The following is a 15645-nucleotide window of genomic DNA, read 5'->3' as shown; positions in this document are numbered from 1 at the left end:
GACCTCTGGATGCCTCAGTGCTATAAATACTAAGCCATAAGTCAAAGTCTAAACTTAAACTCTCTCTGTTGTTGTGTCAGCAGAATAAAATGTTAAGCCTTCTGTAATAAGGAAGAAATTAATCAATTGGGGATTAAAAGAAATTATTTATATGGCTAATTAGGGTACAGATTTGGGTTACTGAAGCTGGCAGCAAAAACTGCTGTTCTAAGGGGGGTGGTACAAAGTTTCAGGTTGATCCTGTGGTTCCCTCCCACCACCTTCTAGCATGTATATAAATTGTCAGCTCTCCAGACCCTTTGCCAGTTCTCTCTTCTAGACTTGCCAGAAGCAACAGAGGACTAAAGATGAAGATCTTTTTCTTATTCACCTTTTTGACTTTTTTGTTGTCTGCTTTTGAACATGCAGCTGCTTTTGCTCACTATGACAAGATTTTAACTCACAGTCGAATAAGGGCACGCGACCAGGGGTAAGTAACTGGCTTTTATTTGTTATTTAAAAGGAAGCCTGTTAATCTTTATTCTCCCCTTTCTTCTAGCATTATATTACATGTAATTTTTCACTATGAATTTTTACTGTCATTCAAGTAGAATTTTCTTTTAAAATTCACTTTACAAGAATTGTTCCTGAATAAAAAGCTTTTCACAGAGTTTTAAAAGGAGACAGAATACTGTTAGACTTCATAAAATGGAAAGAAATCTAAAATCGCTACTTCTCAATGGGTAAAATGTGATTCAGAATCACCAAAATTAATTTCAGTTCATAAGTATTGTAATGGGAGATCAGAAATTTTTAATGTGTTTTCAAACTTTTGCAGAGTTGATAGCTATCCACAGTATTTGTTCTCTTTATTCCATCCTGATGAAAATCGTTAACTCTATTTAAATGTTTTCTAATATGGGAATATATACTGGGAATCCTTTGTGAAACTTCTGTTCCCACTAGAGTAATGCAGCAAGCTGCTCAGCAGGGCTTCCAAAAGGCAGCGCTTACAAGCCAGGCTGCTTGGAGACATGGAAATCATTTGAACAGCTGGTGTCAGGGAAACACATGTGCCTAAAGATATTTTCCTCTTGTCTTCTTAAGTAAAAAAATTCTGTGAATAAGAATTGTTTACCATCCTATCTTCCCACTGCCTGCTACACACACATGCTTTTCAAATTTATTTTAGCTTTTCAAATAAAAAAGCTCATTGGCTTCCCAGTGATGTAAAGTATATATTCTAACTTCTGAACTGATTAATTTTTTTGGTTGCAGAAATATAAAAATAAGGGATGAAATGCCCTTGCTCCATGGAATTTGACTGTAAGAAATTCATCTTTGTACACCACCATGCTAAGGAACACGTATTCCTCCTCTGAAGTCTGTGACTCCTTGTATTTACATGCCAATTTACCCTTTGGTCCCCAGTAATTCCCAGAATGTTTATTTAGGTGCCTGCGGTACTCAAAATGGTTGGTAATCAAAATAGCTGATTGATTTACAGGAGACAGGGCTTTCTTCTACATAAAGAACAAGGCACTTTTTTTCCCCATCTCCCCATGACAGACCTTCAGCTGCACAGATGTGTAAAAGACAAAATCTTTAATGAAAAGAGCCTCATGGTGTTCACTCGTCCCCGGTGGCTGGTAATTCACTTCACAGGGGGAAGGGAGAAATGGATATTGAGACTTGCCTGGGCACAGCTGGTGATCGCTGCCCATCAGAGACACACGGTCAAACCAGAATGAAAGGGAAGCTTCTGTCGCTGCAGGGAGGGTGGACTTGCCAAGGAATCCAGCTGTGCAGTCCCAAAAGCTTGCACTGTGGCTACTTCAAAACACACCTGTCCTGGGAACTGAAGCCAGATGCTAATTTCTCACTCCACAGGAAAAATATTTGCTACTATTTCATGTAAAATTTTTCATGTACAAAAACTTCTTTTTCTCACTGCACCCATAGCCCAAATGTCTGTGCTCTTCAGCAAGTTATGGGAACAAAAAAGAAATACTTCAGCACATGCAGAAACTGGTACCAGCAAGCCATCTGTGGAAAGAAAGCGTAAGTATGCTCTGCTTCCAAACTATACTCCATTGATTGAGATAATAAAATGCACAATTAGAAAAGTCCTTTTCTCACAAACTGTTTACAGTTTATGTTAGAATCTTTACTTCTCCTCCAGGTGGCATTGCAATACTGACTTCCCCTTTCCTTCTCTGGGCACACTGCCCGTCATCCAAAATACTTCACCTTTTCAGTAATGTCTGCCATACTACTGACAACTTTGGCACTAAATTTTATTCTACCGCAGACACATTAGGAAGAAAGGTATTTCCTGAAAATGCTTAGAGTGGAACTTGAATATTCTCACAGGCAGTTTTGGAAAGCAACCTACTTCTGTGGTTGTATTCCTAGATAGAGGTCATGTCTTCCCATGAAAGAAAGTCTGCTCTCAGAATGAATTTGAGGGAATTCATTACTTTTCAAAGCTCCAGAAGCAGTGATAGATAACTTTGTGTGTTAGGAAAAATAGTTTGAAGCAATAGGCAGTTTAGACTCATTGAACTGAAGTCACGTGGAGACTTTGCTCTCCTCATGACTAGAATTTTGAGGAATGTTAGTTGTAAAGCATTTCACAAATCCTATGCAAGGCCTCAAGAAGTCTAATACAGCCAAGACAGGAAGACACTGAGCAGTGGGGCTGGGTGGTCTTGGTCATGACAGTGTACACAAAATTATCACCTTCTCCTTCCATTTTAACCCCCTACCATTGTACAAGCACTCACCTAACAAGGCTAGATGAGGAAAAGAATGTGTGTGAGAATAAGTTGAGTCAGAACTCCTGAGGGTTGTATAAGGGTTTTTTGTGGGTATAATAAAGCATCTGTTGTAACTTAGTCTTAGCCATTAATGAGTTTTATACTCTGCATACTAAACCCAGAAACACAGACAAGACTAAGAGATTTCTCCAATAAGAATGCTAATCCAAAGGACAACAGCTCATCTCATGTCAATATATTCACATTAAAAAGTCCTCCCTAACTTATGTCTATAAAATGTTAGAAATTTTTATTATGTGCAATTCCCATTTACAATGGGAGTGTAACACACAAATTTCCTAAAATCAGCATTTGTTGGACCAAAAATCTTTCCACTGTTTCTCAGCAGTATTTTATCTCCATGCCAGCAAGAAGTAGAAACAGATGAGTCACAGAGCTGATTTGAATAAACTGAAAACTGGCTCTATTAGCCAAGAATAACAAGGATTAAGGTACTGCTGTTCTATCTTTTTCCTTTGGAATATAGTCCTTTGGATGAGGTCAGGACAATGTTGTACTAAAAAAAAAAAAACAAAACACCCCAAAAAAAAAAAACAAGAAACCAAACCAACCAAGAAACCAAACCAAAAAAAAAAAAAATCTAACCAAGACAAAACCAAGACAAAGAAAGAAACAAACTCCACCAAAACCTCAAGAATGCATAATTGGTTTCTTAGCTGAATAATTACTTTCTTTCTTCTTTTGGCCACAGGCTTATACTGAACTAGTAGGGATGCATATGAGGATCATTTCTGGTCTGGTCTGAGGTGGCATTTCTCCTGTGTGCTCTGCCTACACACAGGTGGTACTGAGAAACTGCATCTTGCACTGAATTTTATCTGGTTCTGACCTTATTGGGATGATGCTCCATATAAACCTCTTTTCTCCCATCCCATCTTTCTTATATTTTGGGCACAGCTAAAGAACCTTCTAACTGCAGAAAACTGTAAGGGAACATGAATAATGTAAATAGGAACTTGATAACTGAAAAGAAGCCTAGGCTGAGCATAACAAGATACTTGGTAAAAAAGGCACTGATCTTGTAATGCTTGGCTGAAGCATTTTCTTCTTACCTATGTTCTTCAGCCAATTTTCTGTCTTTCATTAATTGTATCTTTGTTGGATGTGGTATGAGGATTAAACTTGCCATTACTTACTCAATGCTTATAATTCAGCTGCCTCTTTCCTTTTCCCAAAAGCTAATTAAACTACAATCTTTCATAGCTTCCCATGGGATGAGGGGGAAAGATTTTCTATTCCAGGGGAGGAAAAAATATTTTCTCACGACAAAGCAATTCACACAGATAGACTAACATTTTGATTCCTATTCTGCTACACTTTCTTTTTTTAATCAGATAATCAGATTATTGTGTTTTTATTATTAGCTTCTGTCAAGGATGCAAGGAAGACTAAAAGTAAAAGGTTTATCATTAACTTAAAAATCTGTAGCCTAAATTGTATGCTACCCATGCATTCCTAAGACATAGCCTTGAGTGAATTGCTTTAAAGAAAGAGATGTACTAAAAGAACTATACAAATACTTTCAATATATGACTTCTCAGTTGAAAATGTGCACATGGCACATGCACAAGGGTGAATATGTTATGTATGTATATGCATGTGAGGGAATGGATAAAAATATTTCCATAGGAGAAATAAAAGACTGTGTTTTCAAAAGAAATCATTTTCACCACCTCTATCAGATTGCTCTCTTTTATGGAATGATAATCCTCACTTTTCCAATTATGGTGTTTATTATTATTTTTCTTCCAGTCTAGTCCAACTTTTCATTTGAATAAGCTTGTTCATTTTAATGTGATTGTGGTTTATCAGCTTTAAATTATGAAACATGAGCAAAATGTACTCAGCTTCCACCAAAGATTCTGCAAATTAAAAGCTGGACTCTAGTGGTTAAAGACCCAGTAAAAAGCTTAAAGGAATGAATGTTCAGAACATTTGAACTGTCAACATCATCTACACCTATAAAAATAAATCTATTCTGTAAAACAATGATGCCATTATGGTGAACCATATACTGTACAGTGTACCATAATTTGAAAAATATCTGAAGTTTAATGTATTAAATTTCTTCCAAGGAGCCAAAATTGCTTCTGTGATAACTTTAGTGAATTTGCATTTTCCTGGATTTTTTCAAACAGGTCAATGGTAGAAATCTTATTTCTGTTTATTAAGAAGACATAATATCTTATAAGGAACACAATATTAAAACGAACATTACATTACAGAATTGTCATTTAGCCCTGGTTTGCTGTTATGTGTAGCTTACGTGTGTTTGATAATGAGAGTATTTTATTGATATTATTATATAAAATTTCCTGGCCCCTGGCAATGCTAAAGTCTCTGTATGCTGTGATAGCAAGCTTTTTAAACTCTGTTTTTGATTTCTTGTATTCTGGTTTCCATCCTTACTACATTTACCTGTGAACTTTCTCTTGAGTTTATCCATATATTTTTTAGTGACTTCCCTCTCTGTAACCAGTTTTGTGTCTGTTCTTAATTAGTTCTCTCCCTAATTCCTGAGCTTCTTCAAATTATTCCTTGGAAAACAGAGGCTCTCTTATCCCACTTTTTATCACCATACAATGCACAAGACCACTGAAATACTTGTCAGTTCCTATAACCACTATGTAGGTGACCTCATGTAGTTCTGTCACTTCAATTTCTATTCTGTTCATTTAAATTTGTCTTTTTCCTTTACAACCCTTCAATTAGGATTTCATTTTAATGTCTTCATCTTTTTTTACTGTTTGTTCAATGTCATATTCTTATCAACACACAGTAGATAAATTAATGTTCTTCAGCTGTTGTTCTAGTCACATCATCTTTTGGTAACTCTATATGAGTACTATAAGCCCACCCATGTTCTGTCCCAGTACTTAAATCTTATGATGGCAGTTATTCTTTAAATTCAAAAACTTTACATTTAGTAAAATATGACCAATTTTTAATCAATCCAAAAAAGGCTGAAAGAGAAAAAAAAAAAGGCTGAAAACCTGAAGAGTATGTGCTAGCAGTGAAAAATTGATAATCAAAATAAAATTAGACTTAGCTAAAATTAGTTTATTTCTCTTGCATATTATTTAATTGTGCTTTTGTCTTCATCCCACAGAACTGTCTTATATGAGTGCTGTCCTGGCTATATGAAAATGGATGGTACGAGAGGATGTCCTGCAGGTATGAGCTTATTTTCTTATGGGTAAGTTGGCACATGGAAAGAATTACAATTACAGCAGAGTTTCAAAGGTGGTCATCATGAGAAATGATTGCCTGTTTTTAAGAAGTACTGCCTAAGAATGCACAGCTTCATTTGCACACGACAAACACGATTAAAAATCAGCTAGCACTGAATTTGATAATAAAATTTAGGTTGAATTTCCCAGCTCCTTCCAGACTCTGGACCAGAGAGAACTCATAGTGTCTTCAGTTCCCAAAGTTGCCAAAGAGCTTTAATTCCTATTCCCATCAAATATGAGACTAGTCTAAAGCATATTGGTGTGATCAGAAAGCCAGGACTCAAGGCAGAGCATATATAAATTTTGTATTTTCCTTTTTCTGAAAAAACTTGAATCTCATTTACCTAAAGAGTCTTATAGCCTTTTTCAAAGAAAGTGTGAAAATTAAGACAGAAATTCTTCATCTCCCCTATTTATGCTATTCTGCTTTGTAAAAATAAAGCTAATTTCAGCAGGAAAGAGTAGTATGAGAAGAAATACATTTCATAGTTTTTCATCCCTATAACTGAAATAATCCTTTTATGTTCAATAATGCAGAGTTCAGTTTGTTTAGATAAATTAATCTCCCTTCAGATGCTGACATTAGGATGACATCAGTCACACACTAGAATCACCTGTTCTTCTCAATAACCATAAAAAGAGCCAAGAACCATTGGGTTGCATGCAAATGTCTCACTTCTGGATGCCTAAAATTAGGAGAGATGAATGCTGTTCTCATGTTTTAACTGTGAGACTATGGCCATTCTTACTCTCTGGATGAATCAGTATATGCATAAACCAGACACTGAAAGAAGAATAAGAGGCCTCACAAAAAGAATTCTGGTCCATCGTGACCAAATGAGACCCACTTCACTGAAATTTTTGTGATTATAAATGGATAGCCTCCCTCCTTCATGTTGGGTTGATACAAAATACAACAGCTCTTCTAAAGGAAACTTTAGAATATTAGTATTGTTTGATCTAATTTTTCATTAAGAAAATCTCAAAAAGCAATAGCCAGCAGATGTCCTTAGATGATTTTTGTGTATGTTGACAATGAAATTTTTAATCTAAACACATTGCTTAATTCTGACTTAAACAGTATCAGAATTATTATGCATCCAAAAAACACAAAGAAAATTTGATTGTGATAAACTGAAGAGTTTACCGTATTCTTACCTTGTGTTTATTTTAGTTGCTCCTATTGATCATGTATATGGTACGCTTGGTATTGTGGGAGCTACCTCCACACAGCGCTACTCTGACATCTCAAAGCTGAGAGAAGAGATTGAGGGACGAGGATCATTCACTTTCTTTGCACCAAGCAATGAAGCCTGGGACCAGTTAGATTCAGTAAGTCTGTCTGCATGTGCATGAGTTAAATATTTCAGCTGAAGCAGCTAGTGTGAGATAAATTAGATTGGAAACAATGTCAAGATTTTAGACAGAGAAGGACATAATACAAGTAATAATGAAATAATCTACATGTAATTCTTCTTATTTAACCACTTGCATGACACATATTGGTATTAATTTTATTAGCATAGTTTCAGGGAAACTCCTAGGAATTCCAGCAGCTGCCTAATGTATGGTTGTACATCATCAGTAATTCAGATGTCCTTCTTTTAGTAATGATTTTAGTTGAATAAACAGTGAATTAAAGCTCCTCCAATGACATGACCGTGATGAAGCCTCGTCTTCCATTTGTGAGCAAATCAGACTTTAAGTAGAGTCAGATTTCTAGGCATCAAAGTTGTCTTCCCTAACAGATGCTGAATATGTTGAAAGCATATACTAAGGTGAAACAATACATACATCTTTCTGAGTGGCAAGATGTTTTGTAGCTTGTAATTAATTAAATTCCTTTTTTTCTTCAGGAAATTCACAGGAATTTGGTTGACAATGTAAATATTGAACTATATAATGCTCTCCACCACCACATGTTAAACAAGCGCATGTTGACAAAAGATCTTAAGAATGGCATGACCCTGGTGTCTATGTATAATGGCCAGAAATTGCTTATTAACCATTATCCTAATGGGGTAAGTCTATTCTCTTATTTATTTCCTTAACAAAAGTTATTTAAAAAGTTATTATCAAAAGTTATTATCAAAAGTTTACCATCTACCAAGCCAGTTGCCACTGACAAAAATAAATATTTTCTTGAAGAACATTTGACTGCTGTGTAGACTAATCACTAAGAAAGAATGAGCAAACATTGTGCTGTTTAGAAATCAAAGTTCAAATGAAAATGAATTTTATTCATAAAAGACAAAGCCTTTTGTGGTCAAAATACATGATCATAATAAATTTGACAGCAAAATCTACTATTAATTTTCATAGTTTTGCCAAATAGTATTAAAGCAGATCTTTTATTTTAATTTGAGTGCATAGGAGGAGCATTGGAGTTTGTAGGAAACACACATCCATTATTTGGCTAGAAAAAACAATCATTTATAAATATGCTAGAAACCTCCCAGTTAAGTTCCTCATCTTTATTGTCTTAAATGCATCAAAATGTTTGTTTGTCTTCAGGTTGTATTGCTAAAAAACCAGTACAATCAACATATTAGCCAGACAAGAAAAATCAAATCAGAATAATTGCAGTAAGAAATTAAACATGAATATGAAGTCAATGTAACCTGAATAAATCTGCTGCTATCTTTCCAGAAGCTTAGTCAAACTTTCAAATCTTACAAGGCTTTAATTCAAATTTTGAAAAAACCAACTGGAATAACAACAGTGAATACACAATGTACAGTACCTACATTGCCAGTCTGTGAGTGTCAGGATCCAAGCTTGTGATCAAATTATTGTTTAATCTTCTTCTACTTGATTCTTCAAATATAGGTTGTTACTGTTAACTGTGCAAGGATCATCCATGGCAACCAGATTGCTACCAATGGTGTTGTCCATGTCGTTGATCGTGTCCTGACTGCTGTTGGAAATACCATTCAGGATTTCATTGAAGTCGAGGATGATCTTTCATCGTTTAGAGTAAGTGGACAAAAATAAAAACTCTTCTCTGTTTATTTAAGTAGGGTGTTTTTATTCCTTTTTGATTTTTTTATGATACCTGGAAGTAAGAGGTATTAGCTCAGCAAGAGAGAGAAATAAATTAAATTAAGAGCTCCAGGTAATATTGCAAATATAGCTATTTAAAAAGGCAACATCAATAGGACAGAATGTGTCCCTGTACCTAAAAACTGTCTTTTCTTCAAGCACTGAGAAAATGAAACGTGATCATGAAGTTACAGAGTCTGGTGCTAGACAAATAAGAACAATTTCAAAATGGATGATAAAAAATGGTAAAGATGCCAAATAAATTTCATAACCTGACTCATAGCAAGTTTTAGAGCACCAGTAGATGCACATAAGAAGGATTTTTCTTGCACAGAGGAAGCATGATTAAAAATTGTCCAAGTTTCTAATTTGTCCATCTTCTGAAAAATGTGTCTGCACAGTGTAATGGGAATTCATGCTGCATATTTTAAAAAATATGCCATTGGTTTACAGATAACTATTGTCCTTTTCCATCTTCCATCTCCCTAATAAATACAAAGAGGTATTTTAAATGCAGAGGCATAAAGGTGGAGAAGATACTCTGAATCCCTCAAATCCAGTTCATGACAGTTACAGACAACCACAATATTTAATCTCTTTAAAAAACTTAATACAAAAAACCAATACTTTCTGGTTTTCAGCATAAGAAAAATTCTTCTGTCGATTAATTTTTTCATTTTTCTATAACATTCATGATCTATCTTTTTAAAAACAATGATCTCAGTCTAGCATACAAGTACCTGCAGGCATGAGGTAAAACTAAATATATAATGTATTTTGGTAATATTTCAAATAATCAGCATTAAAAGAAAAAATTATATTTTAGGCTCCTGCCATTACGTCAGGTGTCATGGACATCCTTGGAAGACCTGGTCATTACACACTCTTTGCTCCTACTAATGAAGCTTTTGAAAGACTTCCAAGGGGAGTTTTAGAAAGAATCATGGGTGACAAGGTGGCCTCTGAAGGTATTTAAACTTTTTTGCAAACGAGAAATATGCATACTGCGAATGAGAAATATAAGTGAATCAAGAGGCAAAAAATGAATTATCCTTATAGCTCCGGAATTAAGCACCTCTACTTTCATGTGTGTAGGAGGACTTATTTCTTCTGTCTCTAATTTTTCTACTTGCCTAAGGATAGAAAGTAATTGAAAACTTAGTCTCCAAAACAGTTTAAAGGGAACTGTGAAAATACAGGCACATTGACTTTCTAATCGTTCAGCTGCATGGGTCTGATAGACGTTCCTGTCCCTAGAAATTCAGGGCTATCTGAATATGAAATTCTCTCATATCTTTGCATAGCCTATGGAGTTTTGTTCTCATAGGTCCTTTTGCAGCATATCATATGCAGTCACCAGCAGATTGTAGCTTAACCAATATAGTTTTAATAATATAAGGGATGCCAAATAGTTTTGACCACAAATGTTATTTAGAGGCCTACAAAATCATTAAATTTAAATAAAGTATCTGTGAGTGAAATTCATTAAAAATAGTGTAGCTGGAATAAGTTATTCCACACCTATATGTGAATTATACGTATATGAATATGTGTCCAAACACCTACATCCACTAAATTCCTGTTCTTTTTTCTGCAGCTCTCGTGAAGTTCCATATATTAAATACTCTCCAGTGCTCTGAAGCCATCACAGGTGGAGCTGTCTATGAAACCTTGGAAGGAAATACTGTTGAAGTTGGTTGTGATGGTGAAAGTCTGACTGTGAATGGAGTGAAAATGGTGAAACGCAAAGATATTGTGACAAGCAATGGCGTTATCCACCTGATTGATCAAGTGCTAATTCCTGATTCTGGTCAGTGATGTGCATGAAAAACTTCTTGTACTGAAGATATTTTCAATAACCTTACCCACATTCCCTCAGATATATATAGTTCTGGATAAGCATGGAGAAGCCAAATCAGGAATAGGAAGATATTTTGTGTTAAAATACCTTTTCTTAATTCTTTATTTGCAGCCAAACAAGTCATTGAGCTTGGGGGTGCTCAGCAGACTACATTTACGGACCTGGTGGCGCAGCTAGGTCTGGCATCTTCTCTAAGGCCAGAAGGCCAATACACTCTCCTGGCACCTCTCAATGGTGCTTTCTCAGGTTAGTAGCCCTAAAAGGTTGTCAAAATAAACAAGTATGTATGCTACCCTGACAGTTTTCCAAATAACTCCCAGTTCTTGTTCTAAGTCTTACTGCAACAGCATCGTGGACAAATAGAATGACTTCATCCTTTCAAATTACATACCTCGTAGAAATAACCACCAGGCTGCACAGCTTGTTTTCAGTCGTATCATTTGCTAATGGAAACAGTAGCACTAAAATAAGATACAAAATATGCACAGAAGGATTGTAGGAATGGAAAGATATTAATGAACTGCCAGTTTCCTTAGTGCTACATTACTTCCATTAGATTCAAAACTTATTTATTCTCAGATTATATATGCAGCGGTTTAATTCCAGCTAACAGCTAAGTACCACACATCCACTTGATCACTCCCCTCTTTCCCCCACTCTAGGATGGGGAGGAGAATCAGTGGAAAAAAAAAGTAATAAAACCTCACAGGTTTAGATAAGAACAACTTGATAACTGTAACAAGTAAAATAATAATATTAATAATATTAATATTACTAATAGCAAAATAATAATAATAGTAGTAGTAGTAGTAGTAGTAGTAGTAGTAGTAGTAGTAGTAATTTTTAAAAAAGGATAATTAAAATCTAAGAGAAACAGGTGATGCATGATACAATTACCCTGACCTATGCCCAGCTATTTACAAGCACCTCCCAGGCAGCTTCCCCCAGTTTATGTACTGAGCACAACATTCTATGGTATGGAATATCCCTCTGGCAAGTTTGAATCACCTGTCATGTACCTTCCCACTCACAGAGCATGAGGCACTGAAATGTTCTAGCCTTAAGGTGAACACTGCTCAGCAGCAACTAAATATCAGCGTGTTATCAACATTATACTCATAGTAAACCCAAACCACAGCACTGTGGGACCTGCTAGGAGGAAATTTGACTCTATCCCAGTTAAAACCAGGAAATACAAGAAAGCTAGTATTTCTCAGTACATTAAAGCAGAGAGAAACTGATGTAAATATACCATAAACCAGGTGTTTGTATATTTGCAGAGGTGACTGCATGGGTATCTTGCCTTTTCTCAAAGAATTAGAGTGCTGTCTCACTACCACAGAAGCAAATTTGGATAGATTTTAGGTGCACATGCGGAAAGGACTAGTTCTAATACAAACTATATCAGTAATTCAGGAGATGGAGCAGGTCCACATATCAATCATCAGACATATTAGTTATAGTAATTAATCATGGCTTTGTCAAAAGTTCTTGACTGAATTTGAGGAATAATCAAAACAATTTGCCTTCTGTATACACGGACCTGTCCATGCTTTAACTCAAGCATTTCAAAGAAAGATTCAGTATTTCCAGATTCTTTTAACTATATTTGAATAAAAATGCACTATATAAATTACTATACATTAATATCTAAATTGCTTTGTAGATGACACCTTAAGGCTGGATCAACGTCTTCTTAAAACAATCCTGCAGAATCACATTATAAAAGTGAAAGTTGGGCTCAATGAACTGTACAATGGACAAGAGCTGGAAACAATTGGAGGAAAACTACTTAGAGTCTTCGTGTATCGCACAGTAAGTGAATGAGTCTTCCTAAAAATATGCATCCAACTATGAAAATGGAGAGTCGATAAAAGGCAAAGCTGAATGAAACCCTCAACATTTATCATTATGACTATCTAGCAAAAAATCCTTCAACTTTTAAGATAGCAAAAAATGAAAATCTGATCTTTCTCAATCCAAACTTTGTTTGCATGGAGAACTCTTTGGGAAAATACAACAAAATTTCAAACTGGATGCTCAGTTGATTACAAAATTTTAAAGCTCATTTTTAGAATGAATTAAGAACATTCTCAAACACATACACAAAAATATCAAGTTTTAAAATATTTGCACCATACTATTTTATTATAGATTTTGCTATTTCTGCTTGCTTAAGCAATGCCAAATTTCCTGGCAAGAACACACAATTTGACTGTAGGAAATACATATAGTTGTTATTTTTAACATTGTGTAAACAGCTACCTTTGTTTCTCTTTCAATAAGGCTGTATGTATTGAAAATTCATGCATGGTCAGAGGAAGCAAAGAAGGAAGAAATGGTTTTATTCACATCTTCAGACAGATCATCAATCCAGCAGAAAAGACTTTGCATGAAATGCTAAGAAATGATAAGCGTTTTAGGTGAGTAGCAATATTGACAGAACTGAGATTTTCCTGCAGAGGGTAACTGTATATATAGCACAGCTGGTTTGAGATAAAGCTTTGGACTGTGAGCATGTGAGTTGTTGGGGTTTTGAGAGCAGGGAAGGCAGGAAAGGGTTTATTATCTACACAAATAACATAAAAGGAAAAAAATGTGGAAGAAGAAAAATGTCCTCCAGCTGTATGCTGAAAAGGCTTCCACACTCTATGCTAGAATGCTTTTTTATGGCACAAAGGGTTGTAAGACACTAGAATGGAAGGAGTAAAAGGACAGAAAGAATTGAATGACACATCCAGACCTATAAATGCAATGGACTCTGGAGTTTTAATTAATGGGCAGTACAATTCCATATGGGCGCAGTAGGACTATATACCTTTCCAGTACTGATATCTGTCCCTTTCCTGCAAGTATCTCAGTACTCCTAGAGCAAGAACTATCCTTTGCATCCTCCTTTTACCTGTTTGATCTGCAAGGGTTTGCATTTGACAAATCCTTCTCTGATCCCAGCTGCCAATATATTTTTTCAAATAGTTTTTCCTCTGTCTGCTACTTTTAAGACTGCCTTTTCCTTTAAAAATGGGGGAACTGAGTACCTGGAGGCAATTATAGCTACCACATTTCAACAAAATGTATTTGTGCTTTTTCTGTTTGCTGTAAACAGCATTTTCCTCAGTCTGGTGAAAGCTGCAGATTTGGATGATGTTCTGTCACGGCCTGGACAGTGGACTCTGTTTGTCCCAACTAATGATGCCTTTAAAGGTTTGACTGATGATGATAAGGACATACTGATAAGTAAGTAACATAAAAAACCTGGGATTATGAGCAAATTAAAATTGATTGGAAAGGAGACTAATGCACCTCTCACACAAAAGCTGTCTACTGAAGCAGTTTACCTTTTGCATAGAGCAGGTCATAGGAATCCCCTGAATTATTTCCTTCTTGGGCATTAAGAAAATGTCTTTTTGGAAAAAAACTCCAATCTGATTTTTAAATTTAAATTTCACTCCTCAATATCTTATTCCATAGTGTTGCTTCCTTCTATTATTTTTTTGTCTTTAATTCAGAACTTGAAGTTGCCCAAAGCCAAGGCCATATTGGAGTAATTCTGTAGTTAACAAGACAATTTTATTTGCCCTTCTGCTTTCCCAGGAGCTTTATGGACCAGTTTTTGGGGGTTTTTTTTTAGTTTTTTTTTCTATAATTGTGACTCAGTTACTTTATGCTTTCCTTGGCCTTCATAATTTTTTTTAACAGCAGATTTTTTTTTATTAATTTTGTGCCACATTGTTTTCTAGAATTCTGTCTTGGTTTTCTTTTAAGTTATTATGTTGCTTTTTCCATAAAGAGTAAACCTTAAAGTATATAACTTTTTAAACAAATATAAAGAAATACTTTGTTTATCTGTAGGAAAGGTACAAACCAAGGATTATTTTAACCAGTAACTATGGTGGCATAGTTACAAAGGTAATTTGATAGTCTGTGCAAAAATCTTTGGAGTGACCATGTTTAGGATTTTTATGGAACTTAATGCTATCTATGAATGGTCCAGTCACAAAGTATCAGTACTAATTTTACTAGGAAGAAGAAGATAACTTAATTGCATTCCAGTAGTGAAGTAAATTGCAATAGTATTAGTGATCAGAGCAAAACACAGGGAAAAAACAGAAAATGTTCACTGAAAGAGACGTCGGGAAAAGAATATGACCAGACAAGATTCCCATTGCAGTTTCATCAAGGCTGAAACTCCTAATGAGAACTGATATCAGCATGTCATTCTAGTATTAATGGTTAATATTCCATATAACGGCAAACAGATGTGTTTTAAAGCTTCTCTGCTTGATACCCTGTCTCCTTGGGAATGGTATGGTTTTTCTGCAGCCCATCCTATGACTCTCAACCTCCACAGACCCAGACAGCCCTATCAGGATATTAACTTGGGCTATTTTTAAGACAGTCTTGAAAATACTGCAAATTTTATTTTCATCCGACATAGGAATGTCAAACTTTGAAATATGGAAATCTTCTCTATAATAGGGTGGTTTCCCCCTTTCCTGACTTATCCAAGCTGCTTCTGTCCTCTATGAGAACAGACAAACTCAGCACTTCTAATTGCTCCATTGACTGCTTTTATATTCTTTTGTAGAAAAATTCTCATAGGATGTTTGTGATTATGTTCTGAGTACCTTTTTGTCATATAGTTGGACTTTTTCCCTTTGTCATCATTTTAACAAATTCAGATCGTATG

At 35.3% G+C, this 15645-nt stretch overlaps 1 protein-coding gene across 18 annotated transcripts in view; it reads left to right on the top strand.

Moving 5' to 3' along the window:
• Positions 1 to 314: 314 nt before the first annotated feature.
• Positions 315 to 15645, top strand: part of POSTN (periostin) — a 31038-nt gene continuing 15707 nt past the window's right edge. For 10 of the 18 annotated variants that reach the window (XM_053934408.1, XM_053934417.1, XM_053934416.1 and 7 more), the window contains exons 1-12: positions 317 to 469; positions 1942 to 2040; positions 5929 to 5993; positions 7227 to 7384; positions 7909 to 8073; positions 8882 to 9028; positions 9921 to 10062; positions 10692 to 10904; positions 11067 to 11201; positions 12622 to 12770; positions 13242 to 13378; positions 14062 to 14192. In XM_053934408.1, coding sequence (XP_053790383.1) covers positions 348 to 469; positions 1942 to 2040; positions 5929 to 5993; positions 7227 to 7384; positions 7909 to 8073; positions 8882 to 9028; positions 9921 to 10062; positions 10692 to 10904; positions 11067 to 11201; positions 12622 to 12770; positions 13242 to 13378; positions 14062 to 14192 — 1663 coding nt within the window. In that variant the 5' untranslated portion in view covers positions 317 to 347. Of the gene's footprint in view, positions 470 to 1941; positions 2041 to 5928; positions 5994 to 7226; positions 7385 to 7908; positions 8074 to 8881; positions 9029 to 9920; positions 10063 to 10691; positions 10905 to 11066; positions 11202 to 12621; positions 12771 to 13241; positions 13379 to 14061; positions 14193 to 15645 lie in introns of all 18 variants that reach the window. The other 8 variants (XM_053934421.1, XM_053934420.1, XM_053934419.1 and 5 more) reach the window with 3 other exon arrangements.

This window comes from Vidua chalybeata, chromosome 2, assembly GCF_026979565.1.
Source record: "Vidua chalybeata isolate OUT-0048 chromosome 2, bVidCha1 merged haplotype, whole genome shotgun sequence".
In the NCBI taxonomy this organism is placed as follows: domain Eukaryota; kingdom Metazoa; phylum Chordata; class Aves; order Passeriformes; family Viduidae; genus Vidua; species Vidua chalybeata.
This window is presented reverse-complemented; position numbering and strand designations above follow the sequence as displayed.